This window comes from Amborella trichopoda, chromosome 3 (assembly GCF_054954075.1).
Source record: "Amborella trichopoda isolate Santa Cruz 75 chromosome 3, AtrichopodaSantaCruz75HAP2 v2.0, whole genome shotgun sequence".
In the NCBI taxonomy this organism is placed as follows: domain Eukaryota; kingdom Viridiplantae; phylum Streptophyta; class Magnoliopsida; order Amborellales; family Amborellaceae; genus Amborella; species Amborella trichopoda.
The window spans coordinates 36,415,569-36,442,576 of NC_142338.1; the positions used below are offsets into that span (position 1 = coordinate 36,415,569).

Consider the following 27,008-nt stretch of genomic DNA (forward strand, 5'->3'; position numbering starts at 1 on the left):
ATTCTTATTGGCTGGAAAAAAAAAAAAAAAAAAGAAAAAAAAAAGCACAAAACAAAAAGCCAAAAAACTAAAAAAAACAAAAAACAAAAAAAATAAAAAAAACAAACAAACAAACATTGATAAAAACTATAAGTTGATTGTGCTCTTCATCTGTTATTTCTTCATAATTGTATGTGGTTTTTTCTGTGAAAGTCGAAAACAGACAAAATCCAAACCATCCCCAAACTTGGCAAAAGCAGCCAAAAAAAGAAAACGAAATGGACCCTGAATTGAATTTTGAAAAGGGGGCGAGTGCATACAATGCAGAAAGGACTCTGCAAGCATGGAAGCCAGCAAGCATAGGAAGGCGCACACAGTCGTACAGCCCTTCCATCAACCCTCATATGTTTTTTTTCCAACCCATTGTTTCTCATCCTTCAAACAAGTGAATGCCCTGCTTCATTCCATTCGTATTCACAATTAACAAACTCAAACAATAATTCTCCCCAAAAAAGAAAAAACTAAGCTCATAAACAATTAGAGATGTTGCACTAGGTGATCCTGATAGCCCACCTCTTCACTCAAATCGATTGACCTGTTTGGTTCAATTGGCTTGGGCAACATCATATCAAACGTCTTTACAATAGAGAAATACCATTAATAACCATAAAAAATCCCTTTAGTAAAGATTATCTTATCAATGAACGTATGTTCCATATCATCATACATTTTTAAAACAACTTTAACCAAAAAAAAAGTACACTTTCAAAAGACCAATTATATTACATTAAAAAGATCAATTATATTCAATGATTAGTCACTACTGATACAAATTTCTGTTAATCTTTTCATAGATTCATGTGGCCAGGCACAATATATGTGTGTACATGTGCAGGGGTGCAAGGGGATCGAAAACATGCATGTAATTCAGGGGCTCAGGTGCCTAAGGGTGAACATCCTGAAGAAAATCATGTATTACAAATTTCACTTTATGCCCAACCATTGTCTGTAACCAGCACCTATCATACCTAGTTGCATGGTCAAATGCCCAAAGGAACACAAGAGTTCCTCAATTCTTATTTTCTTTGGTTTAGTGGGGACAGCCCTCAGCATAGGGACCACACGGCTATTTTTCAAATTTTTTATTCAACAGCACAAATACAATGACTTGAGAAGAAATGAGGAGAGAAAAGATGCTCTCTCAGACTCCGCATTACATTGAAAACATTATATCTACACTATGCATAGTAATTTAGGCTCGCCTCCTTCTTAGCCTGCACTCGAATGATCCCTTCATTGAAATCTTCATGGATAACCTGAATCAATTTTACACAACCGCTAAGAGATATTCATATAAAAGTTCAGGGCTCAAGAAGAAAAAAAAAACCATTGAGTTCTCACACTAGAGTATTTGCTAACAGCATAGAAAAAATTGCAGCAGCCAAATAGTCATGCAAGCCTCTTCATAATTTAAATGGCAGTGCAATGCATGCTAGTCCGATTGCCGGCCATCTAAAAACTGACATCAATAAAATAAAGGATATCATAGATGACAGAGTAGTACCTCAGTTGCGTTTCGTCGCAATGCTAGCATGCCAGCTTCAAAGCAAACAGTTTTCAACTGTGCCCCATTAAAATCATCAGCAAAACGTGCTAGCTCTTCAAAATTCACATCAGGATGCACATTCATTTTCCTCGAATGTATCTGCAACGATGTAATGTTTAAGAAGACCACTACCCAAACCACAAATAGAAACAAACATAACCAGACAAATAATTTAGTGGATAAAAACTGATATTTTTTTGGAGAAACAGAACTAGGAAAAACCTCAATATTTTACTTCTTTCTTTGTTTCTTTTTTTTTATTTGTGAATATGCTCAATATTTTACCTCTCCCAAAACTGCCACTAAAGTTTTTCCTTTCACTGATGCCATTTTTTTAAAAAAAATTATAATCCCTCAAAAAGCCCTCTCTTTTCTCAAACCAAACAACCAAAAACACTCCCTCCCTCTCTCTGGAGTCAATGGTTTGCTGTTCGGTAGAGAAAGAGAGCTTTAAGTTCATGGTTTCCAAAGAGAGATGAGAGAGAATGTCTTTAAGTTTGCATGAAGCATAGGATTTTTTGATTTGAGGAGAGAGATAAAACATTTGGTTAGAGAGAAATTTGCAGAGAAGTTTTTGTCTAAGCTTGGGTAGAAAGAAGGATTTGGGTTTCATGATTTCGCGTAGTGAGAGATAAAGATTTGGGAAAGGGAAGTACATTCTTGTATTGGGTTTGTAAAGCGGGAAGAAAATTTAAGAAACTAAATGATTAGAAAAGCCAAAAATGTAGCTTTATGCAGGAAAATGTGCAATTAGGTGGCAGTTGGCATTTATGCAGGAAAATGGCACTTTGGTGGCAGTTTTATGGTTTGCCAAAAAATTGGTTGTACATTTTTGGGTATGCAGAAACTTGGGTGGCAAAAGTGATGTTTTCCCTAATAAACTAATGCTAAATAACCACACACCTGCAAGATTTTCACCCTTGCTTCTTCAGTTGGGTGAGGGAACTCTATCTTGCGATCTAGACGTCCCGAATGCATAAGAAGCAATATCTGCTCGATTGGTTGCCGCTATGACCTACAAAAAAATCCACATTGCCTAGGAATGTTGAGCGCAAATCAGAAAGATAATAAGCCAGATAAATTCTATCTAAATATTATTAAAAAAAAGAAATGCTAAGATCTTGTCAAATGGCCCTAAAAAATGAACTTCGTTATATTGTTACCACTCTTTGAATAGCCATATGAATCAATACAAAACCAATGATGACCAGTTCACAACCTCCAAGTACTTAATAACTCCCTCTTAACAAAATTAATGGAAAATAAATATGATTACAGGCAAAGGTAAACAATTTTTTCAAAAATCTCAGCAAACACAATAATGAACAATACAAATTTTGGATGATAAACTGAATTAAAATGTTGCATATAAGGTGAACTAGTTCCATCAGTAAATCTGCTCAAGCCACTTTGTGCCAGAGACTACTGCTACTCAGATACCACTGCTCATTTGGAACAGGTTAACAAATTGAGCCTTCCAATTCTGAGAAAATTGCTGTTGCTAGGTTACCGACTCCAGCCTAATGGTTGGGCACCCCTAGTCTTGTACCCAAGCTTGTCATTTGAACCCCACTAAACAAAAGAAAATAAATAAAACAAATTCTCCCTTGGAAACCTTGTGCATTCAAAGTCTATAATGCATCCCAGGCCAGAATCTTCCAAGACCGAGACAGAGATATACCCTTCCATCCACTGATAATTCACTTGCCAATATGCACAGAAGCCCCACCCAAAGAGATGAAAGCATTGAGAAGCAAGATCAAGATCAAACCAACATTGGGTTGAACAACAACCTTCCCCAAGGATTCAGCTCAACCCCAACAGTAATCCAATTAAAAAAACAATCACCTAAGAGTAGCAGCCAGCCCACACAACCATAGTTTCAAAAAGAGCTAGGCGGGTCCTGGGCGGCCTGGGGGGTCCAGTCATCGGTCATTACTGTGCAACCATATAAACCCCACACATAAGTGTGGGTCTTCAAGTAGTTATTCATTTGCTCCACTTCTTTCCTGAGTATTGGCCCTTTAAGCTCATAAGCAGTTGGAGCCCTCAACCCTAGCCCAAACTAGCCCTAACTAGAAGCTACTCAAGTTAGCACCATTAAAAGAAATGCCTGCTTGGAACATCCACCTCCCCACATATTAGATGACCCTTTCTCTTTCATCCTTCTTAAAATGGGTCCCTAAAGTTGTTTGACCCCATTCTCGTGGTAATACCTCAGGTTTTAGGGCAGGGGAAGAAAGCATCCATAGGCCCTCTTCTTCTTGGCCTACTAGAAGAACCAACCTCAGTATACATGTCTTCTTCCTCGCTTCGAACTCCAAGAACATCTACAGCCCTTACAAGTTCATCTCGTGTTATCCTTACCTCATGTTTCTTGGCTTTTACCCCTTCCAAGTTCCCTAGCATCTCTCCTGACCTTTGCAGGAACTAGAGTGCATGACGCCACATCCCCTTTGATGCCGGCTAAATGCTTCTTCAATCTGTCGATGCCGGCATTATAACAGTTTTTGCAAAACTTGCACTTGATCATATTCATGTTAAGAGGATTTGGACAAATTCCATGCTTCCAACTTGGATCAGTTGGCTTACTTGATACACTAGAAGTCATTATCCTCAATGAATAATAATTGATCGAGTATCAATCAATGTGAATTAGAATCAATCACCTTATCAATTAACCGGTAAAATACATAAAATTAAAGAAATAAGTCATTAACCATTAATTTACAATAAGACTTAAATGAATAACTGAATATATAAGGCCTTAGTTTCACTCACATAAGACTTAACCCATTAAGATATTACATAATCAATTATTTATCAAATAAAGTAAAAATAATAATAACAGAACATCAAAACATGGCACATTGTACAAAAAAGGAATCAACTATTCATAAAAGAATACGATATATGCTCAATTTCTTCATCCAAATGAGAAAAAAATCAGTTCATCACAAAAACAAAATCAATATTTTAACTACAAACATGAAAATATATTGTAAAAGAAAAAAATAAAAGAAAAAACACATGATTCATAACGTAATATGTCGTAGCAAAATAAAATCAAAACCCTCTTTCAAATATGATTTAAAAATATCAAATCAAATCGATGTTGGTGCTAACGTCATCTATTGGGTCGCCAAAAGTTCTCAAAATCAATCACCAGAAGGGCCAAATCCACCCACAAACTATTGACTTTGTTTTGGGAAGAAATCGAAAAAATAAAAAATTTATCGATCTTTCGAAAATCACAAAAGAATCGTGGTTTTTCTCACCCTAAAGGCCATGTTTTCTGTTTGGGGGTTTATAATACCCCCCAAAACCCTTTTCCCCCTTTTTAGGGGAGGGGGGAGGGGGAAATTACATTTTTTTGACCCTCTCTAAAGATTTTTCTCTGCCCGTCCACAAAGTGTCGCGGTGCAGTGCCTAGGCGGGCCCCTAAACAGTAGTGCCTAGGCAGGCGCCCAGAGACAGGGTGCATAATGATCCCGCCCAGATAGTGCCTAAGCGTTTTTCAAATTTTTTCATCTTGGCGGTCGAATTTTCGAACATTGATCTCAAGCAAGGGAGGAATAAAAGAGCCCAACTATTACTAAGTAAGTTAAGGCACCACTTAACTGTGGTCTCGAATAGAAAGGCATCGATTGAGGAAAAGATTTTCTAATACTGGTTATGTAATGATCATATGGGCAGAAGTCATTGTAACCCAATACAATATTAGTCATGATAGGATTATCATAGAAAATGTCTAGAAAGTCAAAACACCATCTTTCCTTTGCATTAAAAAACAGAGGGGGACATCATGCCCCTCTCTAGTGAGACATATGCTCATGTAACCTGTATACAATTTTCTTTCAAGTAATACAATGGGTGGCATACTTCCAAAACCCCGGTAACCAAGTGAAAAAAGAAATTGGTCACTAGCTAAAAGACTGTGCCTCCGAATCATGATAAGCATCCGCCCTGATAATTTATGCAATACTATGTGTTACAAAACTACCCAAGTAGAAAACAAGAATGCATAAGAGGGTACAAAGTCTGGAACCTCAGTGCTCTAAGTGATGAGGATCTAACAAAAACAGGAATGATTAGATTTAAGAAAAGAAAACAACTCCCATTGTATTCTTTAAGAACAAATCCCCCCTTTCCTGGCAATGAAAACAAATGCTTGGCATGAAAAGACCACAGCGTTCCAAATGGTTCACTGCCATTCCAAATCTTCGTAAGCCAATCAGTAACATAAAACATCCTATGCATTGGTTTTTCGAGAAAGAACATCCTATGCATAGTTGCTTTCGCGCAAACCTTTCCATGCATAGTTGCTTTCGTGCAAACCTTTCCATGCATAGTTGCTTTTGCGCAAACCTTTCTAACAGGAAAGAGACCAGTTCCTCCCTGTGGAGTCACATGCAATGGTAAAAAATCAAAATTCTCTTTCTCAGACAAGTCTTTCCACCGGGTCCTATTCCAAATTCATACATTTTTAAGGGAACTAGAAGCTCTAAGAGTCCATCTGTCCAATCCTCAAACAAGTTCTCTCAATGGCAGCATCAAAATCTTTCCTCGTCCAGCTAAAAGCACTCTAATGTCAAACACATTTAAAACTCATAAGCTTCTTAGAACCTGCTTCTCAAATCCCCCCCTGGCTTGCTGAATTTACTCATGGTACTTTCAGATAAATATTTGGAAATGTTTCACTTTTGGCAATAGAGAAATGCAAATCATGTTGACAGACATGCAACCTACCAAAGAAACATGATTAGTTAAAACCAGTGTTCAAAAGATCGGTCGATTTTTTAAAAATTCGTCGACTAAATTGGGATCGGTCACTGGCCAATCCCGATTTTTCCCGATTCCAACGGTGATGTATTCTAAATTTTTTTTCAGAAAAATGTCGGCCGAATTTTTGAACTAATCAGTACAAATTCGTACTACTCGGTACAAATCGGCCGATTAGTGAACTAATCGGCGATTTTTTCAAAATTGCCCGATTTGTGCACTGTTCCAATGTCACGTTTGAACATTGCCCTATATTCTTATAAATATCGGTTTGGGCTCTATCATTGCCCATTTTCTCTTCCCAGTGTTGGGAAGAGACCTTGGGAAGAATATTCATCATTGAGATGGAGATTTTTGCACTTTTGGGGGTCTATAAGACCCCCATAATCAGGGAAAGGAGCAACAAAAAGTTAGGGCAAGGTCAGGGCAAGGAGCATCTGCAGCTTGTCTCTCCCAACCCCTCTCTCCCCAACCTGAACGTCTCTCTCTCTCACCCCTGGTCAAAGACACAAAGGTCGTGGGCACCGCTCTCAATTATGCCCATAATATTCTTTCTTCGAAACCCAATTATGCCCATAATATTTTTAGGCACCTGAAGCAATTATTGTCACATAATTGGGTTTCTTTCTTCGAGGTAAATGAACTACAAAGCAAGCGAAACACCTACTCTCTAACATGATGCCTTTAAAAAGCCGCACATGCAATTAATGAGAGACTATTTATTACAACATGTTCCACACAAAATGACTAAAGCACAATACAAATGCATTTCACAAAATTCATTTAGTCTGTTAGTTGATGTTCTTGCACTCCTGAAGTTTTATGTCGATTTGAGCATAATGTATATTGTCGACGATTTAATGAAATTGCACATGTCAAATTTATTGGAATTATGAATGTGCATATGTACCTATAATCCTATTTTTAAGATTGAGTTGTACATAAAAACTATAATCCTATTTTTAAGATTGAGTTGTACATAAAAATCGAAGCATAATTGTAGAAATCCTGTGGTAACAAATCATATAATCTATTTTTAAGATGTTAATATTATGAAGGTAACAATCATGTGATTTTATCCATTTTTAACAATCGTGTACAAAAATCACACTTGTATGTATGAGAGTGAGAGAAGCACACATGCTACAAGGACCCTACGAGAGGGGTAGCTTTTGCGAGTACAAGAGAACATGCCACACACATGTAGTTTTATTCATTTTAATTGTCTGGATAACTGCACAGATTTGATCATAAGTATAACTTGCCAGATACATTCAAAGGGCAAATATGTTTTTTTGAAAAAATTTCAGGTACCTAGAATATTTTTCCGAAATCCAATTATGCCCATAACATTTTTTTGTATTTCTTTTTGCACGTGACAGTATAAATAAACAATAAATGGAAATTTTCAATATTTTTACCTTTTTTTTGGAGTTTTTGGGATTTTTTTACCGAAATTACATTTTTTCAAGAAAAAACGGGGCACTAATCGGCCGATTTAGTCGGAATCAGTCCGACTAATCAGATCAAGCCAGGACAGACTAGTCGGCCCGATCCGTTTTTGAACACTGGTTAAAACAAAATTTTTTAATCTTTTTTTTTTAAAAAAAAGCTCTAATGGAAGATCCTCTAGTATGGATATAAACACCAAAAACTATTCAAAGATGAAGCAAAAATTAAAAGAAAAACTAATGTTGTTTCCTGATGATGCACTTTGCTCAGAAAAAGAATAACCTCCAGAAAAAGTTGGAAAACACTCAGACTACAATAGCTCAACCAAAGTTGGACCACAATATCTTTAGCTTGATGATATACTAACAGGGCGTTTGGAAATTGGGACACTTCAAAAGAGCATTCCGAGAGTAGAGAAGTCAATGCCAAGGGCTTAGAGACCCCAAAACAATATCAACACATCATGGCAAATCCTGCTGAAAAGCCATGTTCTACATTATTTTTGGAAGTGGGTCTCGAGCCCTCTTTAATATAAAGACAAGATGGTTCCACAACTATTGGCTTTTTCCAAACGAGGTACTTTGCCAAAAACGTAGCAAACAGAACCTAAACCATACCAATATCATCTTATGATCAGAAGCCTTCAGACAAAGCCCTTTTTCAAATTCACAGAGATTTCTGTGTGTTGCTTGAGTTGAAGAATACCATTGGATTCATGCTGCATTGTTCTAGCCAGAACATCAAGTACACTGTTCAACATTTAACTACTTTTTATAAGGAGCGCACCTGGAGAAATGTTCAGACAAAGCTCGTATGGTAACTGAATTTGGAAGGAATTCTGGAGTATAGCATGATTGAGTCTTAGTCGCTGCTAGAGAAGAGATACAGAAACTCATGCTGCAACTTTCCAGACCAAGTGTATAAGCGCCGTACTCATTTCAAAATGGATGCAAATAAAAGAAAGTCGAGCTATGAGCTCATTAGGATGATTGGGGAAATTGAATGTCGTCTACTTCACAATGTACTAGTGAGCACGGAGTGATTTTTATGCTTATTTACATCAGCCCTTTAAATTTAGGTTGTTTCAGCAGGCGCAATGTGGTAGCAGCACCCAAGATGCTCTTATTGTGGTGCTTTTAGACAACAAACTATTCTCAATCTGCCACAGTGAAGTGCGGCATTCACTTAGGAATTGGTTTGCTGCTGAGAAGCCTCAATGTGCCACAGTGTCAGCGGCATTGGTAAGCTTCACCAGAGAAGCACTTATTTAAAGGAGTGGGAATTAAAGAACAATGGAATCATCAAGTATAGGAGCAATCCCCAAAAAGATACATTAGGAGTTGGTTTAATGCAATGAAGCCTCCTTCTGCCACAATGGTCGCTGCATTGTAAGCTGTGTCAGAGAAGCGCCTATTGAGAGGAGTGGGAATGTAAGAACAGGAGTTCTTTTAATGCAAAAGAAGGCTTCTGCCACAATGGTTCACTGGTCTCAGACCCAGACAGAAAAAAATAGTTAATACAAGCAATAAAATGTTAAATAAACAGGGACTTATGAGTTAATCATAATGAAACAATTTATGGATTTACTTTTCGTAAGAATATAAATGCAAACTAGAGCTTTTCAAAAACAATGAGCAACAAAATAACTTGAGACCAAGGCATGAATTCTCAAATGCCAACAGGCATTTATGACCAAAACAAGCAAAACAATATCACACCCACAATGGGAATATACTGGATGGTCTATTTACTCACCAATCATGGAGAAGTTCTTATGGAAAGTCAAGAGCTACTTAAAAATATCAATAGAGAAGTTCTTATGGAAAGTCAGAGCTACTTAGAAATGAAAGAGTAAAACAACTCATCGTTTTTGACTTGGTTCTGAAAAGCACATAGCTGACTGACCATTAGACTGAAAATAGAAGCTCATAGCAGTTCCTCATCAATTCCCTATTTGAGAAATGTGGGTTTTGCAGAGGTTCTGTAGGTTATTCCAGTAAGTTTTCACCAACAGAATAACAGCAGAATAGGTCCTAAGGTCAAAGGTAGCACCATAGGAAGAAGGAGAATTTCTTAATAGGAAAGGCAATGATCAAACTCCGCCCTTCAATTAAGCATGAAAACAAATCTGACATGGTTTAAGAAGGGTGAGGACTTTAAACTTTCCCTTAACCCATCCCAAGCCCGGGTAAAGGACGTGCATTGTATTAGATAGGCAACCAATGTAAAACTTTGTGAAAACTTTCCATGAATCCTTGATCTACGTTATTGGCTAATACTACGGCATTCCCCATAAGAGGCATAATGTATCGAAACCGAGTACAGTGAGAAATTAGCTAGGGTTAGCTAAGGCATTTCCCAGAAGCGAAACGTCGAAGCGCCGCCTAGTTGCAGTGGAGTATGAGCAAGGGTTCCTGCAACACTTGGACGAGCACGGATAAAGAAGCTAGTCCAAGAGAAAAGGATTCATTTAGCCACATAAAGTATGGATTAGTAGATGGAATGAGACAAAAGAAAGTAAACATAACTTGTCTACAGGAAACTAAGTGGAAAGGAGAAAAGCTAAAGAAATAGATGGGTATAAACTTTGGTATACAGGAAAAGATAACAATAAAAATGGCATACGCATAACAATAGACAAAGATTTTAAAAGTAGTTAATGTCACGAGAATAGGTGATAGTCTCCTATTAATTGAACTTGTATTAGGAAAAGAGATAACTAACGTAATTGGTGCTTATGAACCACAAGTACGACTAGAGGATAAATTAAGACTATTCTGGGAGGACATATATGGACTGGTCCAAGACATACCAAATGGAGAGAGGACCTTTTTAGGAGGGGACTTTAATAGTCATGTCGGGAAGGATAGTAGAGGTATGAAGGGGTACATGGGGGATATGGGTTTGGTGAAAGAAATGAGGTGGGTGAGGCTATTCTAGATTTTGCTATGGCTTACAACCTAACAATAGCAAATAATTAATTGAAACGAGAAGATCTAATAACCTATAAAAGTGGATTACATAAAAGCCATATAGACTTCTTCCTAGTTAAGAAGGTAGATCGACCATCATGTACCGACTGAACGGTTATCCTAGGAGAGAGTTTGACTACGCAAGATAGGCTCGTGGTAATGAACGTCTGTATAAAGAGATGGAAGAGAAGGGGTGAAATTAATAGGTCCAAGAATTGGGTGATGGAATTTAAAAAAAATTAATAAATAGACTTAATTAGGGATAAATTACTTAAAGAAGGAAAATGAAACTCTGAACAAGAGGTCAAGGCTATGTAGAATGAGATGGCTGATTGTAATAAGAACGAGGCAAAAAAAAATTTAGGAGAAACTAGAGGGAAAGGAAATTCCGATAAGAAAACTTGGTGGTGGAGCAATGAGGTTCAAAAGACCATGAATGAAAAACAATCATGTTATAAAACTTGGCAATATAATAACAAAGATCAAAACTTGAAAGATATAAAAATGTAAGAAAAAAGCAAAACAAATAGTAAGTAAGGCTAAACTTATAGTATATGATAATCTATACAATAAACTAGGAACAAGAAAAGGTGAAAAAGCTGTCTTCAAATTAGCACAAATGTGAAAGAAAAAGTGTAGGGATCTAAACCAAATTAAATGCATTAAGAATGAGGAGAAAAGGGTCTTGGTGAAGGAAGAAGAGAACGAAAGCCGGAGAGTTTATTTTCAAAAATTATAAATGACGAATACAATGGGAACACAGGGTTAGAAGAAAACATTTGCATAAACGAGGCCGGAGGTCATAGATACATTCGTTGGATTAGGATATCATACGTGAAAAAAGCTTTGAAGAGGATGAAAATAGAAAAGAGTTTATGACCAGATTGTATCCTGATAGAGGTTTGGAAGTACATGGGGGAGATACACATTGATTGGCTAACCAAGTTGTTTAACAAGATGTTGAGAAAAAAAAAAATGCTAGATGAATGGAGGAAAAGTACAATAGTACCTATTTACAAGAACAAATGAGATAATACAGAATTGTGCGAACTATCAAGAGATCAAACATATGAGCTACACTATGATGTTGTGGGAGAGAGTGATTTAGAATCGACTAAGGCATGAAATGAGTGTATTAATAAACCAATTTGATTTTATGCCAGGGAGGTCAACAATTGATGCTATTTTCCTACTTAGGGAAACTAATTGAGAAGTTTAGGGGCGAAGGGAAAAGAGCTGCATATGGTCTTTATTAATCTAGAGAAAGCTTATGATACAGTATCTCGAGATTTAATTTAGTGGGTGTTGAAAAACAAAGGAGTCCGCAGATACTATATCTATGAGGGGACCTTAACTATTGTGCAAACAACTAGTGGAGAGACGAGTGGGTTTTTAGTGACAATAGGTTCACATTAGGGGTCAGCACTGAACCCAAACCTTTTTGTCTTAGTTATGGACAACTTAACAATGCAACTAGAAGATGAGGTACCGTGGTCTACGTTGTTCACAGACAACATAGTTTTGATCGATGAGACCCGCAACGGCGTCAACACAAAGTTATAACTTTGGAGGGATGGTTTAGAATCTAAAGGTTTTAAAACTAGCCGAACTAAAACAAAGTATATAGAATGCAAGTTTAGTAATAATAGGAGTAGAGACTAAGAAATAGTTCAGATTGACGGAAATACCAAAGAGAGTGCATTTTTGATATCTTGGGTCGATAATCTAAGAAAATGAAGAGAATGAGGAAGATGTTGCACATAGAATTAGAGTTGAGTGGGCGAAGTGGAAATGTGCAATCGGAATTTTATATGATAGTCGCATACCAATGAAGCTGAAGGGGAAGATCTATAGGACAGTTGTGAGATCAGCATTGCTTTAAGGGGCAGAATGTTGGGCAATCAAGAAACAACACACCCATAAGATTAGTGTAGCTGAGGTAAGGATGCTGAGATGGATGAGTGGCAAGATAGGAAAAAATAGAATTCGAAATGAATACATTTGAGAGAACTTAGGTATCTTAGGTGATAAGATGAGATAAAATAGACTTAGGTGGGCTGGCCATGTGCAGTACAGACCCAGTACAGTACCTATTAGGAGGTGCGAGTTGGTTCAAGTAGAAGGCTCAAAAAGGACAAGGGGTATGCCCAAAAAGACATGGTTGGAAGTAGTGAGAAAAATTTTGGGGACTTATGGCCTCACTGAGAGTATGACCCCGGCTAAAACAGAATGACAGACCAGGATTCATGTAGGCGAACTCAAATAGTTGGGAAAGGCTATGATAATGATGATATCAATCCGTTGACAAAACATAACAAAGGAAAATAACAAAATCAATATATTGCTTTTGTTTATTAATCATACACCAAAGCTGCACTTTGTTCCTATTTATATATAAATAATATTTTCTTGGCTAGGTTATCTACAGGTTATATTTCAATCATGTACTACAAAAAACGAAATCACCATTTACAACCAAACCCTTTAGTCATGACTACAGTATAAACTATAACCATCACTACACGCTATATATAGGGCCACCTAAACAGCCCCGTATACATACTACAACCACCATTACAGGGCAGGTGGCTTTCTATTTCCTTTCACTTAGGATTAGGCAGTCTCACCTTTGTAATAGTCTCCTTGTGAGATCTAAGAGTTTCCTTTTATTTGCTCTTTATCATTTCAATAATTATTTGTTTTGAATTTTTATTTCATTTTCTTTAATTCATTGCCAATGTGTTTGGACGGGGTTTTGGAATCTTGGTCTTCAGTCAACACACCAATTCACATGCAGTCTCCTTCAGAAATCCATTTTGGAGATGGATTTTAGACCTAAAGTTTCACAAGTTGAAAAGCTTGACCACCGTGATCATGAATCCGAAAAAAAAAAAAGGATTTTGAACCTTGAAAATAGAGATTTAAAAAAAAAAATTGGGCAAGTCATCATCATTGATTTCAATTCTTCGCAGATCAACAGATCATTTTTAGCTTCAAGATCATGGATCTAAAGCAAAATTCCAAGGATTTTTCAAATACTAAATCCATCTCCAATGTGGATATTGGACTTATGGAAACGGGCCACATTTGAATAGGACCGAATTTAAACTTTTCCTTTATACACCTGCATTTTGTGGAACTTGATCTAAATGCTTTTGAACTTAGACTCAGCTTGGCTTGTACAAGTCTCGAGCCAAGTCTGATCAACTCAGTTGTCTCATAAATAAATAAATAAATATATAAATAAAAAGGAACAATGAGACAGCCAAGTCTTGTAAGAATCGTCAAGATTTGCAGGGTAGCTGAGTCAAATTGACTCGACTGATTCCTGAATCAAATTGGCAAGCTTTTATACATCATTTGATGCTTAAATGATGACTATTACTTAAATATTAGTTACCACTAAAAAGAAGCATGCTGACCCTAAAATGCATTTACTATAGTAATTAGCGTCCTACATATGATATTAAGGTAAGGATAAAACATATGAAAGGATACCACTTCATTCACAGGAATGATTGCTTGAATTATTGGAATATCATGTTTTAAAAATGCGAAGCAAATGACATATCTTTATTGCAGCATCAGAAGGTCCATTCCAATACAATGAAATCACTTGATCTGAATAGGGTCATAATCAACTCTTTCCAGTGTGTATGTGGGTTTGAAGAGGTACAAGTAGGAATGTAAAATGCATAGTTCTTTAGTGATCAGCTCATAGATGCGGAACCTTGGGGGTAAGGCTATGGTCCCACCTTAGGAACCCGATCCCGCGGTTCCGCTAAGGGATCTTAGAGGGAACTAGGTTTAGAAAAATAGGAATCTCGCTCTCTATAAAATGGGATCTCGGTCTACATGCTTGTAGGTCCCTCCAAGGAGAGGAGCTATACTACTAATTGCACTACTGGTCCTCTCCATGGTATTATAAATTTATTTCTTTGAAATATATTAAACAATGGTGCACATCACATCAAGGTATAGTAGAATTATGGTATTAAAAGCTACAGTTTACTATCATAGCAAGCCAATTTATGATATTATTAAACTGTGTTATTCTAGTAAATTAGAGTATTACAACTATGGCATTGGTAATAAACTAAGGTCTAAAATAGTTGATTGAGAGGGCAATGGCTCATTCTAATTTTGCATAAACTATTAATTAATTTTGTTTTATGCATAGTGGAGCTTAGATTCCTCCAAGTCAAAACCTCAATCCTAGGGACATGGAATCTCGCTCCCAGGTATCCTAGGATCTAGCTGCTTAATTTGTTGAATGTATAGACGTGGATCCTAACCCTGGGGAGCTTCCACCCTATGGCGGTTTGACCTTCCCCGAACTGCTCCGGCTCCTGCCTCCAACAACTATGGATCAGCTTTCCTGGCTACCATTTGTGGCAGTGAGAAAACAGATCTCATGATATTATTGCTTCAGGGATACCCTTTGATGAGATGCCTTACCTGAGCCCAATATAGACCTGAAAGGGAAAATGTCAGACAGCAGATCTAGACTCATGGATTCGTATTATCCACAACCACAGTACTTGACCCCTTTCCCAAGTGGAATGGAAGGTTTTCCCCGGCAAGGAATGCTGGAAAGAAATATCCGAAAGTGTAACATGGCTGTCCTGGACATTGGAAAAGCCACTTGGCTGAAGTTAAATAAGTTCTAGAGGGTCGTTAATATCCTGAACACAGTGTTTTAAGGATCTTACAGTCATCTAGGATGTCTCACTTGATGTTAAAAGATGGCAAAAAAGAAAGCTCCCCAATTTGACCAAATTCTTTGTATTACGTCATTAGTGACCAAGGGATATTAACAAAGAGGCAAATGCAGTTGCAGATAATCCAGCTAACAAGTAAAATTTAAAAATAGCATCAGAATGTGGAACTTTATGCCACTGCATTCACTCTCAAGGTCCCTCTTCTTATTCACGTTAATTTATCCTTTAAATCAATTCTCATAGCCTCTAAAAATAAAAAACAATTCCCAAATCAGGATCATGGGATAACTAGCACCATTCTCCAGCTTGAAAAGAGACTTGAGATCATTCCTCATAAATTTTAGGTTCATTATCGTCATTCCTAAAATATTATGGCCTTTTCTGTCTTCCTTTCAGAGCGTAGAGGACCTCAACACTCGCACTGACAAGGGGGCCCTAGGCACCCACTAGTTGCCTAGGCAGCTCCAAGGCACCCTGCGCAGTATGATTGCAGATAGATAGATAGATAGATAGATAGATAGATATATATATATATATATATATATATATATATATATATATATATATATATATATATATATATATATATATCTATAGAGAGAGAGAGAGGAGAGGAGAACTTACATTTGAGGTCACATTTCTCTTCATGGTTCTCGATGCTTATCAATGGTCCCCTAAAGGATTCTTCACAGCCTCTAAATGCCTCTGCCCAAGAGACCTTTTATCACCTTTCTTATTTGTTATTACGGGTGAAATTTTTGGAAATCGATTTCTCTTGGTACACCATAACTGGCTTCAAGGTTTTAAAGCAAGTAGGTGGGGACCGTCCATCTCCTACCTTCAGCATACCCAAGGATATTTTAACCTTTTGTGAGGCTGTACCACAACAACTTGTGACCATTCCTGAAATCATTCAAGGTCTCCACAGGGTTCAAGCTCAACATGCAGAAAACCCAAGTGAATGGGTAATGAGTTGTCACACCCGAGGACGAAAGAGAACTTGCTCGGAAGTTAGGATGTGGTTTAAGCTTACTACCCGCTATCAACATGCAGAAAACCAAAGCGAATGGGCATTGAGTTGTCACACCCGAGGACGAAAGAGAGCTTGCTCGGAAGTTGGGATGTGGTTTAGGCTTACTACCCGCTAAATACTTGGACTTGCCCTTTGCACGGGCAAACCACGAAAGGCCCTTTGGAACCCAGTGGTCAAAAGATTCAATGAATACTGGCTACATGGGAATCTAGATTTTTCTCTTTCAGGGGCAGAATAACACTTATCAAGGCCACCCTCTCTAATAAACCTATCTTCCATATGTCGATGTTTAGAATGTTCATCACAGTGGTCAACTGCTTCCATATGTTGATGTTTAGAATGTTCATCACACTGGTCAACTGCTTTGAATGCATGACGAGGAATTTTCTGAGGTTTGGGTCAAGTGGTGAACACAAGTTTCACCTGGCCAATTGGGACCAGGCATGAAAACCAAAGAAAGAAGGGGGTTTGAGCACAAGAGAACTCAAAGGGGTCAACACTGCCCTCATTGGAAAGTGGTGGAGATTCATGGCCTAAGAAGGACATAAATGGCAGAACGTGGCCTTAAACGGATATGATTGAACAATTTTGGGGGGATGCCAGGGGGGGGTGTGAGGAGAGTGAATGAATCTGGTGACCGGAAGAGCATTCTTTTAGAACATCTGGGTTTTGTTGCTAACACCAGATTTAAGGGGGGAACAGAGTCAGCATTTGGAAAAACTTATGGATAGGGATTCTACTTTGGAACCACAGTACACCAGATTATTCTCAATGGCACAAAACAAGGGGGCTAAGGTGGCAGAGTCAGACGAATTCTTAGGAGATCAGCTGACTTGGTCTCCCAAATTTCAGAGGCATCTCATGGATGAGGAGATCAACGATATGATCTCGCTGTTGGTGACACTCAACCACGTTTTCACCACAGCCTTGGGTAGATATAAGCTGACATGGACTCCCCTGCCAAGTAGGCTTTCCATGTTGACCTCCATATACAAGCAAATCACATCTCAACCCTTGCCCTTGCCCCTGGTTACCAACAACGTGTGACTGCCCTGTTACAGCCAAAAATTCAGGCATTCAATTGGGTTGCGCTTTCCAAAATGGTCTTGAAGAGGGATCAATTCCAAAGAAGAGGCATCCCTTTACCAAATATGTATGTCATGTGCAAGGAAGATGGCAAAAAAATGACCACCTACCGTAGACTGCCCGGAGGCCCATAAGATCGGGTCTGCATTACTGAAAAAATTCAGATGGCAGTGGGCAGTGCCAAGCACAGTGGGCAACTTTCTTCGCTGCTTCAAGCTTTCAAGCCCCTTCATGTGGAGAGCCACGGTGGTGGCTACTACAAGGTGCACTTGGATAGAACAGAACAATAGAGTTCGAGCGTCGGGTGACTAGGGTGGTGAAAATCATTGATCAGATTGTGGCCAAAGTTAGTTTCTCGACGAGAAACACTAAGGAGCTTGCTCTTTTCTTTATGGAGGATTTCCTAAACAGCTGGGCAACTACTTTGCATCAAAATCTATGTGTGCCACATGAGTGGTTTGTTAGTCTCCCCAGGGACCAGGGGTCATCAAATCAAACTTTGACAGTTGCTCTCTCAGCAACCATGGTCCAGCAAGGATATGTGTTTCACAACAATCAACCGCATGTTTTACTCATTTTCTCAGGCCCAATTGGTGTGACAAATTTTAACAAGGCCAACCCCATGCTCTACTACAACGACTGAAACTTTCTGATAGGGTCTACGATTTTGATGGAAGATGAATCCAAAAAAGTAGTCTCTTTGGGCTTCAGGCTCATCTACGGCGCCATGGAGGCTCCAACCCATCTTCGATCAAATAGTGTTTATCACGTTCATAAATCCATGGCCAGAGGCCAATAAGAAAGCTGGCGGACTAGCAAAACAAGGGGCCAAGGCCTTGCAGATGGTTGCCCATAGGCCTGAGTAACTTCCACTTAATGCACGGAGTTTCTGAGGGATGTTTTGGTTGGAATCCCAACTAAATATCCCTCATCTTACCCCTCTCGGGTTTCTGTCATCCACCCTTTCCCTTTCTCATGCCCCCCCCTTTTTTTCTTCTTTCTCAAACCTTCCCAATTCAAACCCCCTTGTCTTACCCCCTCTCCAGTTTCTGTCATCCACCCCTTCCCTCTCTTCTCCCCCCACCAAAAAAAAAACAAAAAACAAAAAAACCATCCCCCCCCCCACCACCCACAAGAAAAAAGCCTTTCTACTCTTTTACTCCTAGTAGCCAAAGAACTCGAAGTTTATGAATCACAGTAGGATGTGCACAAAGTTCTCATTACAGGGATGACACATTTTAGACATGTAAACCAGTCTCTCTTTTTCTTTACTTTTAGTCGTAGGATTTGTTGCAAACAGTAGGCCCTGATGCAATTTTGTACAAAAACAGCATTTATTTACCATATTAATACAATACTGTCCATATTATGCAGAGAGAAAGAATGCCCAAATGATTGGAGCCTTATTTGGTAGCCAACCACAACCCTCCATAATTGCTACCCTTTTTCTAAAATTGAATTTGACATACGTGACAAGGTTTCAAAATATTGTTAGGCGGCCAGCCTGGCGCCTAGTGCACAATGCCCAATGCCCAGTGCCCAGGCAGCCGACCCTGACCCCTACAGTGAAAATTATCTAGATATATGCATTAATGTGCTGTCCAAAGCACATATATGAATATTTTTATGTTAAATTTGCAATTTTTTGCATTTGTAAGTAACTTTTTTCATACAAACATATCACACGTTAAGAATAAACATGTTCAAAACTTCAAATTATAGAAACTTTAATGAAAAAAACTTCAAAATGTCCATTTGGAGTTTACACAAAACTAAAGATTTTTCTTTAATTTAGTGAAAAAACTTAAAAAACTCTTCTTTTTTTTTCAATTCACGGAGATCTCAAAATTAATAGATTTGGGACTTTGATTCCAATAATTTTTTGCTTTGGGGTTTTAGAATGCCCCTAGAGGCCTTTATGGAAAACACATGGGTCAAAAATGACCCTTAAGTGCTCCCTCATTCTCAAAAAGAGGGCACAAGCCCTGGGCACCAACCTAGGCCGCCTGCACGAACGCCCAGGGAGGGCCACTCAGGTCAGGCCTGGCACCTACTTAGTTTCCTAATCCATGAATGACTTTCTTGAAACTACTAAACACACATTCAGTACACTGTGCAAGTTAAGTGTTATTACTAAATGAAATTATTCTTTTGAGAAAATTGAATAAAATTATGGAAAAATAACATTTATATCCATTATATTTACCGTGATTACAGGATTACCTCCAATTTTCCGTTATTACATCTATACCTATTTTTTACCATCCAAATAATTTTTAAAAAAAGACGAAAATGCCCAATTTTCAGTTTTCCAAAAACCAAAATGTGATCAAATTCGGTTTTCAAAAACGGAATTTTTGTTCCATTCTTTAAATCATTTTCCCATATTTTTGTGGTTTCTTTGGGGGGGGGCAGGAGAGCGAGAAATTGGTCTCATAGAGAGAACCAATGATTCACAAAGTGGAGGTGTGCAATGAAGAGCACCCTGTTATGGTTGGCTCAATGACGACGATAGCTTCATTCCAACAAAACCTGCTATTGAAAGAAAACTCAATGCATCAGTTACCCATAATTCAGTTTTGGGTTATGAAGGGACTGAAACCCATGTAGTGAGGCACTAGTGCTCCTAGAATCTACGCCTAAGGAAATGTTAGAGAGAGAAATTCGTGAACTTGATGGAGAGAACCATGATTCAGTTCTTCTTCTTGGGTCCCCAAAACTCGTCACAAGCGTTTAGGAGCCGATGCTAAGAGACCCCGTACCAATGAAATCTGCTTCTCTAGGGAGAGAAGGCATTGAATCTGATACAGTGATGGCTGAGAACTCTGAGACTGAAAAACCAGGCCAATAAAGAAAGGGATAATATAGATGAGTCCTTTAGAAGAGAGAAAATGTATTGTAGAGGGAAGGTTATCTATGAGAGAGAAAGTGACTGCACAAGAGAGAGAATTCCGGAAGAGAGCAAGAGGAGAGATAGCAATGCTAGAAGAAAGAGAAGATATGAAGAGAGAGAAAGTCATGGGAGCCAGCGTAGTCATGATCACACGAAGAGACACCATAGGCATTCCCAGAGGAGGCATAGGTACCATGAGATTAATCGTTATAGGGTTAGGGACTATGATGAGAGAGAAACCACATATGGTAGGGATTCGGCAAGTTCTTCTACAAACTCTGAAATCATCACCCAAACATCACTACCCACAAAGCAAGAAACAAAAGGAAAAATTGATCGAGAAATCGAAGGGATGAGCCTCTCTCTCTCTCTCTCCCCCCAGAAAAACCACAAAAACAAAGGAAAAGGGTGAACAGAACAAAAAATCGATTTTTGAAAAACCAAATTTAGTCCCATTTCGGTTCTTGAAAACCGAAAAATGGCATTTCCATCTTCTTTTAAAAAAATTGTTAAGATGGTGAAAAACGGGTATAGATGTAATAACGAAAACTTAGAAGAAATCCCGTAATAATGGTAAATATAACAGATATATACGTTACTTCCCCTAAAATTATTAGCAACCCTCTACGCATGCTACTTTGTCTTCTAAATTTGAATTTTAATTTGTGGAGCATACCATTATGCCTTTATTACTTTCCTGATTCATGAAAGCACTTTCAAAAACTGCAACACGTACATTTAAGTGCATTATACAAGTCCATTTTAGTAAATGAAACCATATTGAATAAAAGAAGAAGTAGCTGCATGATTGAAGAAAGAGAATACGTAGAAGCTATACTCCAACCCAGCTAACATCTCCTACCCACCTTCATTGTGCTCAGGACATGAGGCACACCCCTAGGCAGCCCCCAATGTTTAAAAAAACAAATTCGGCCGCCTAAGCGGTTTCGGTGCTTGGCCCCCTAAGCCCCTGCCCAAAGACAAGGTGCCCTCACCAAAATTGAAACCCCGCCCCCCACCCCAAACAAATAAGAAAACAGGGGAGTTCTTAGGGCATGGTTTAAAGCCTTAGGGAGTTCTTAGGGCTATTTTAGAGCCTCAAACTCCTTGTGATCGTGAAATAGACAAAAACATAATAGCGCAAATACAATACTACAATCACGTAACAGATTTACGGATGATACAAGTCTCAAAGAGATTGTAAGTTTGTAACTTGTAAGTTGTAAGATATAAAAATGCTTGAAATCCCAAATGTCATGGTAGGAAGCTAGAAGTCTAGACTGGAAATGATACACAGCCAAGAAGGCAAAATCAAAAAAAAAAATACATCAAGTCATCAACCAAACAACTCTATGGCATAAGTGGCACCACCACGCAGGGTGTTCAATTGGAGCATGAGGAGCATCTGATGATGATGTTGCCATGCCATCATCATCAAAGTCATCGCCCTCCTCAACATATTGAGCATCATCCCTCGTCTCCTCTGAATCTACTTCTTCCTCTTCATCATCCACTCTTGATGTCATCACCCTCTACCTCTTCTTCGTCACTGCCTTCCTTTCACTGCCTTCCCTTGCTAGGCCTTCTCCTTCCCCTTCCTTTGGCTCTGAGTTTGAGCCCGAGTGGTACGCGCAGGGGGCATTGCTATCCCAACAGCCTCATGGACCTGGCCCCAGGTCAAGCCCTCTCCAAGGTAAACTTCATCATCACTGGCATCAACCGTTCACTTGCATATGTCATCAATATCAAAAGCTTCAATAGCCTCCCTTTGATTGCGCTCCAGCTATTGATGGCGCTCTTGCAACTTCTGATTATACTGAACTAAAACTAGGTCATTCAGTCATTTTTGCTCTAGTCTGTTCCTCTTCTTTGTATGCACCTACTAGAAAAAGAACTCACTTAGTTACTAACTTACTAAGTACTAACTAGTCTACTAAGTATGTATGACATTAACTTAATACGTAATATTACCATTTTAAAGGTGCTGAAGTTGCTGACGCTCTTGCAACTTCCGATTATACAAAACTAAGACTAGGTCGTTCAGTCATTTTAGCTCTAGTCTGTTCCTCTTCTTTGTATGCACCTAATGGGGAAAAAACTCACTAAGTTACCAACTTACTAAGTACTAACTAGTCTATTAAGTATGTATGACATTAAGTTAATAAGTAATATTACCATTTTAAAGGTGTTGAAGTTGTGCTCACATCCACAAGAGCAGCAAGTAAGATTTTTTATTTTAATGGCCATCTGCCTCAAATGAATGGTGCTTCCACAATGGCCCATCCACCATGCACCTATTTCTTGTAAATCTAAAATCGTAAATGTAGTAATTTAGTATATCAGGTATATTGCCATCTGGGTAATTGAAATTAAATACTCAAATTATAAAATGAAACTAATGAAGTTCTAAACTTATCGAGATGGATCTTGTAGCTTTGCCTGACTGCCACCTCCTTACCTAGAGATCCAGTACCGAGCCTATACAAATCTAACTCCATCATTGCCTTATCTTGCACTTCAGGATCAGGGTTGAGCTTCACATTGCACTGGTTGAAAGCATCCATGAACTCAGGCCTACTATGTACCTCAACATCGGTGTAAAAGTGAGCAAGGTTAAGGTAGTATTCTACTAAGTGCAGGGGCATCTCAAGATGGGAGTTCCATTTGTCTTCAATAATCTTCAAAAACTCCCCATACCACTTTTCATCCCACAAAGATCTCTTGATTTCTTCCTTTGCATCTTGCAAGGCTTTATAGATATGCCCCATAGCAAGTTTCTTCTCAGCATCAACCATCTAGAGAACATTTACCAAAGGGTGAAAGACTAACAAGGCATACTGGACCTTGTTCCAAAATCTTGAGTCCATAATAATGTTCATAATAACTCTTCCGACAACTTTCTTGGACCAATTGGACTTGGGCCAATCCTCAGACACAGACAGGGACCTCACTTTTTCCTTCTGCTCAAAGATTGTAAGGACAAGTACGAGGTGGCAAATCTAGTCACCCTAGGCCTCACCAAGTCTCTGCTCTCAGTAAAATTTCTCATCATAGCTAAGACCTGACCAACATAGAGTTCTCTAAGTTAACTAAATTACTGTCAATAAAATCAAAGAATTAAAAATACTCAAAATAAGTAACAAATAACTAAAGAAACTAGTATAATACTAAAATGTATACCTGAGCGTGACTGTACAAATAAACTATGACTTTCTTTGCCTTTTCAATGGTTGACATGGATGTCTTCCTCTTACCAATGGTCTCAAGCATTAGGTTTATGCAATGTCCTGCACAAGGAGACTAGAAAATACGCGCCCCCTTATCCATCAATAATCTATCGACCGCTATGGTAGTTGAATGGATATCGATCACAACTTGGACCACTTCATCCTCCCCTATCTCTTTTATACACCGGTCCACCAAATTAAAAATGAACTCTGTATCATGGGACTTGTCTGAAGCATCAATAGACCTCTTGAACATTATACTAATGGAATAATTCGCCATCAAATTCATGATGCTTATGTACCTCTTATCTTTCCAGCCATCGATCATTATTGTGCAACCATATACACCCTATGCATAAGTGTGGGTCTTCAAGTAGTTATTCATTAGTATTGCCATTTAAGCTCATAAGAAGTTGGAGCCCTCAACTCTAGCCCAAACTGGCCCACTGCTTCCAACATAGCTTGGAAGCTACTCAACTTAATGGCATTAAACGAAATATCTGCTTGAAACATCTACCTCCCCACATATTGGATGACCCTTTCTCTTTCATCCTTCTTAAAATGGGTCTCTAAGGTTGTTTGACCCCTTTCTCGTGGTAGTACCTCAAGATCAAGGCAAGGGAAGAAGGCATCCATAGGCCCTCTTGTTCTAGCCTACTAGAAGATCCAACCTCAATATACATGTCTTCTTCCTCTTGTCGAACTCCAAGAACATCTACAGCCCTTACAAGTTCATCTCGTGTTATTTTCACCTCCTGTTTCTTGGCTTTCACCCCCTCCAAGTTCTCTAGTATCTCTCTCCTGACCTTAGCAAGCACTAGAATGCATGACGCCACATCCCCTTTAATGTCGACTAAATGCTTCTTTAATCTGTTGATGCCGACGTTATAACAGTTTTTGCAAAACATGCACTCGATCCTATTCTTGTTAAGAGGATTTGAACAAGTTCCATACTTCCAACCTGGATCAGTTGGCTTACTTGATGCACTAGAAGTCATTTTCCTCAATGAATAATAATTGATCGAGTATCAATCAATGTGAATTAGAATCAATCACCAAATCAAAAAACCTGTAAAAATCATAAGATTAAAGAATTAAGTCATTAACTATTACTTTAGAATAAAACTTAAATGAATAACTAAATATATAAGACCTTAGTATCACTTTCACGTAAGACTTAACCCATTAAGATATCACATAATCAATTATTTATCAAATAAAGTAAAACAAAAATAATATAATATCAAAACATGACACATTGTATAAAAAAGGAATCAAGTATTAACATCAAAACATGACACATTGCATAAAAAAGGAATCAAGTATTCATAAAAGAATACGATATATACTCAATTTCATCATCCAAATGAGAACAAAATCAATTCATCACAAAAAAAACATCAATCTTTTAACCACAAACATGTAAATGTATTGTAAAAAAAACAAAAAACACATGATTCATAGCATAATATGTTGTAGCAAAAATAAAATCAAAACCCTCTTCCAAATATGATAATACTTTAAAAATATCAAAATCAAATCGATATCGGTGCAAATCGAGTCTATTGGGTCGCCAAAAGTTCTCAAAATCAACCACTAGAAGCTCCAAATCCACCCACAAACTATTGCCTTTGTTTTGAGAAGAAATAAAAAACATAAAAAATTATCGATCTTTCGATAAATTACAAACAGTTGTTTTTTAATGGGGGGGGGGGGGGTTTCTCACCCTAAAGGCCATGGTTTTTGTTTTGGGGGTTTAGAATACCCCTCAAGACCCTTTTCTCCCTTTTTAGGGGGGAAAATTGCATTTTTGTAGCCTCACCGAAGGTTTTTTACCACCTGTCTGCAAAGTGTCACAGGGTGGTGCCTAGGCAGGTGCCCAGACCGTAGCGCCTAGTTGGCGCCTTACCCGCCTAGGCGGGCGCCCAGAGACAGAGCGCATAATGACCCTGCCCAAACAGCACCTAAGTGTTTTTCAAATTGTTTTGCCTAGGCGGCTGCCTAGGCATTCGGGCTGCCGAATTTTCAAACATTGGCAGCCCCATGTGAATTTTTAAACATTGACTAGACCAAATCTTCTCCTAGGAATTCCTCAAGCATTTGAAACTTTCCCTGCTCAAAGTGATACAAATCAAAGTTAGGATTGACTGTAACCTCATTCATCCCCCTACATGTGACAAAAATACCATGTCACCAATAGATACAACCAAATTTATAATTCTATGGAAACTCAACTACCTGAAAAAATAAGAATAGTAGCCAGCACATAAACCACAAGTGAAACCCTAAAATCCTCAATAAATATACGAGATCAACTCTCAGTCAACCAAAAGATCACCAGGAGGTAAAGTGAATATCACACAACCCTTAGGTTTCTGGATAGGTGACACTAACTCATGAACAAAGAGGGTCCAGTACAGAGTCTACTGCACCACCCAAGAAGACGCCATTTTTTCTTGAGGAGATGACGGACAATCTCCTCTGTCTACCATATGATTGTGAATCTCCCATATCATCCACAATGAACAATAGCATTAGATATGAAATCTAGCCAAAAAGATATGGTAGTACAAAAGAAAATGTTCTAATTCGGCCAGAGCATCCTAAAGAAAAAACCATTGATAATTTCTTTAAAAGAAAGAGTTCTGTTGGAAGTGAAGAGTGTGCATGAAGTTGCACTCAGAAGACCATATACAAACAGGGAGAGAATAAGGGGAGAAGGACAAGGGATTAGGAAACATGACACTTGTAAGGGAAATAAAGAGGGGTTATCCTGGAGTACAAGTCACTGTTGTCTGGCCAGAAAGTGGCCGAACCAGTGAGTGCAACCAGTCTCGTCGCGCCGGACAGGTTTACCGCTCTCAGACCAGTCATAAGATTAAAAAACAAACTCAGAAAATACATTAAATTTGAAAAGAACTAAAGAAATATGGACAAAGCAAGAAAAAGAAAAAATGAAAATTAGGGAAATTTAAGAAAAGTAATAGGAACAAAAATAAAATTATAACACACCTTTCGTCCAAAAACAAAAAATTTTAAAAATACGGAAATTTAAGAAAAGTATTAGCAAATAAAATAAAATTATAACATACCGTACGTCCTCCACAATTCCATATCTCATGATGCACTCCAATATCCCATCAAGCGATACCAATAAAAACAAACTAATGAAGTAATGAGCTATTAAATTTAAGACAAAAGGTCAAAACATAAAGTCACAAGACCTCAACTCCACATCAAAATTTAATCCAGGAAAG

General features: G+C 38.2%; 1 protein-coding gene and 1 pseudogene across 3 annotated transcripts in view; both read right to left on the reverse strand.

Annotated features, from left to right (window-relative positions):
- Positions 1-761: 761 nt before the first annotated feature.
- Positions 762-27,008, reverse strand: part of LOC18422502 (26S proteasome regulatory subunit 6A homolog) — a 37,411-nt pseudogene continuing 11,164 nt past the window's right edge. Inside the window, exons 7-12 of the transcript XR_016050991.1 lie at positions 24,355-24,738; positions 6,258-6,330; positions 5,894-5,983; positions 2,489-2,600; positions 1,544-1,684; positions 762-1,295 (exon numbers count right to left, since the gene is read on the reverse strand). The product of XR_016050991.1 is annotated as a 26S proteasome regulatory subunit 6A homolog (transcript). The remainder of the gene's footprint in view (positions 1,296-1,543; positions 1,685-2,488; positions 2,601-5,893; positions 5,984-6,257; positions 6,331-24,354; positions 24,739-27,008) is intronic.
- On the reverse strand, positions 21,730-24,262 carry LOC110007317 (uncharacterized). Of its 2 annotated transcripts, XM_088862496.1 has the most exons (5): positions 23,705-24,262; positions 22,983-23,585; positions 22,700-22,833; positions 22,496-22,607; positions 21,730-22,406 (listed from the first exon to the last, which is right to left on the reverse strand). In XM_088862496.1, the coding sequence occupies exons 2-4, from the start codon at positions 23,317-23,319 to the stop codon at positions 22,569-22,571; spliced, it is 510 nt and encodes a 169-aa protein (XP_088718622.1). In that variant the 5' UTR covers positions 23,320-23,585; positions 23,705-24,262; the 3' UTR covers positions 21,730-22,406; positions 22,496-22,568. The 2 variants fall into 2 exon arrangements, with proteins under 2 accessions (XP_088718622.1, XP_088718623.1); XM_088862497.1 differs by lacking the exon at positions 23,705-24,262 and having other exon boundaries at positions 22,383-22,403; positions 22,983-23,571.

Bases quoted from the DNA above. Each gene is read 5' to 3' on its own strand.
- LOC110007317 (XM_088862496.1), bottom strand. From the start codon at position 23,319: ATGGTTGATGCTGAGAAGAAACTTGCTATGGGGCATATCTATAAAGCC. The intron at 22,834-22,982 runs GTAAGGAGGTGG...TTACGATTTTAG, and splicing joins GCTCGGTACTGGATCTCTAG to ATTTACAAGAAATAGGTGCA. The intron at 22,608-22,699 runs GTAATATTACTT...TTTCCCCATTAG, and splicing joins ACTTCAACACCTTTAAAATG to GTGCATACAAAGAAGAGGAA.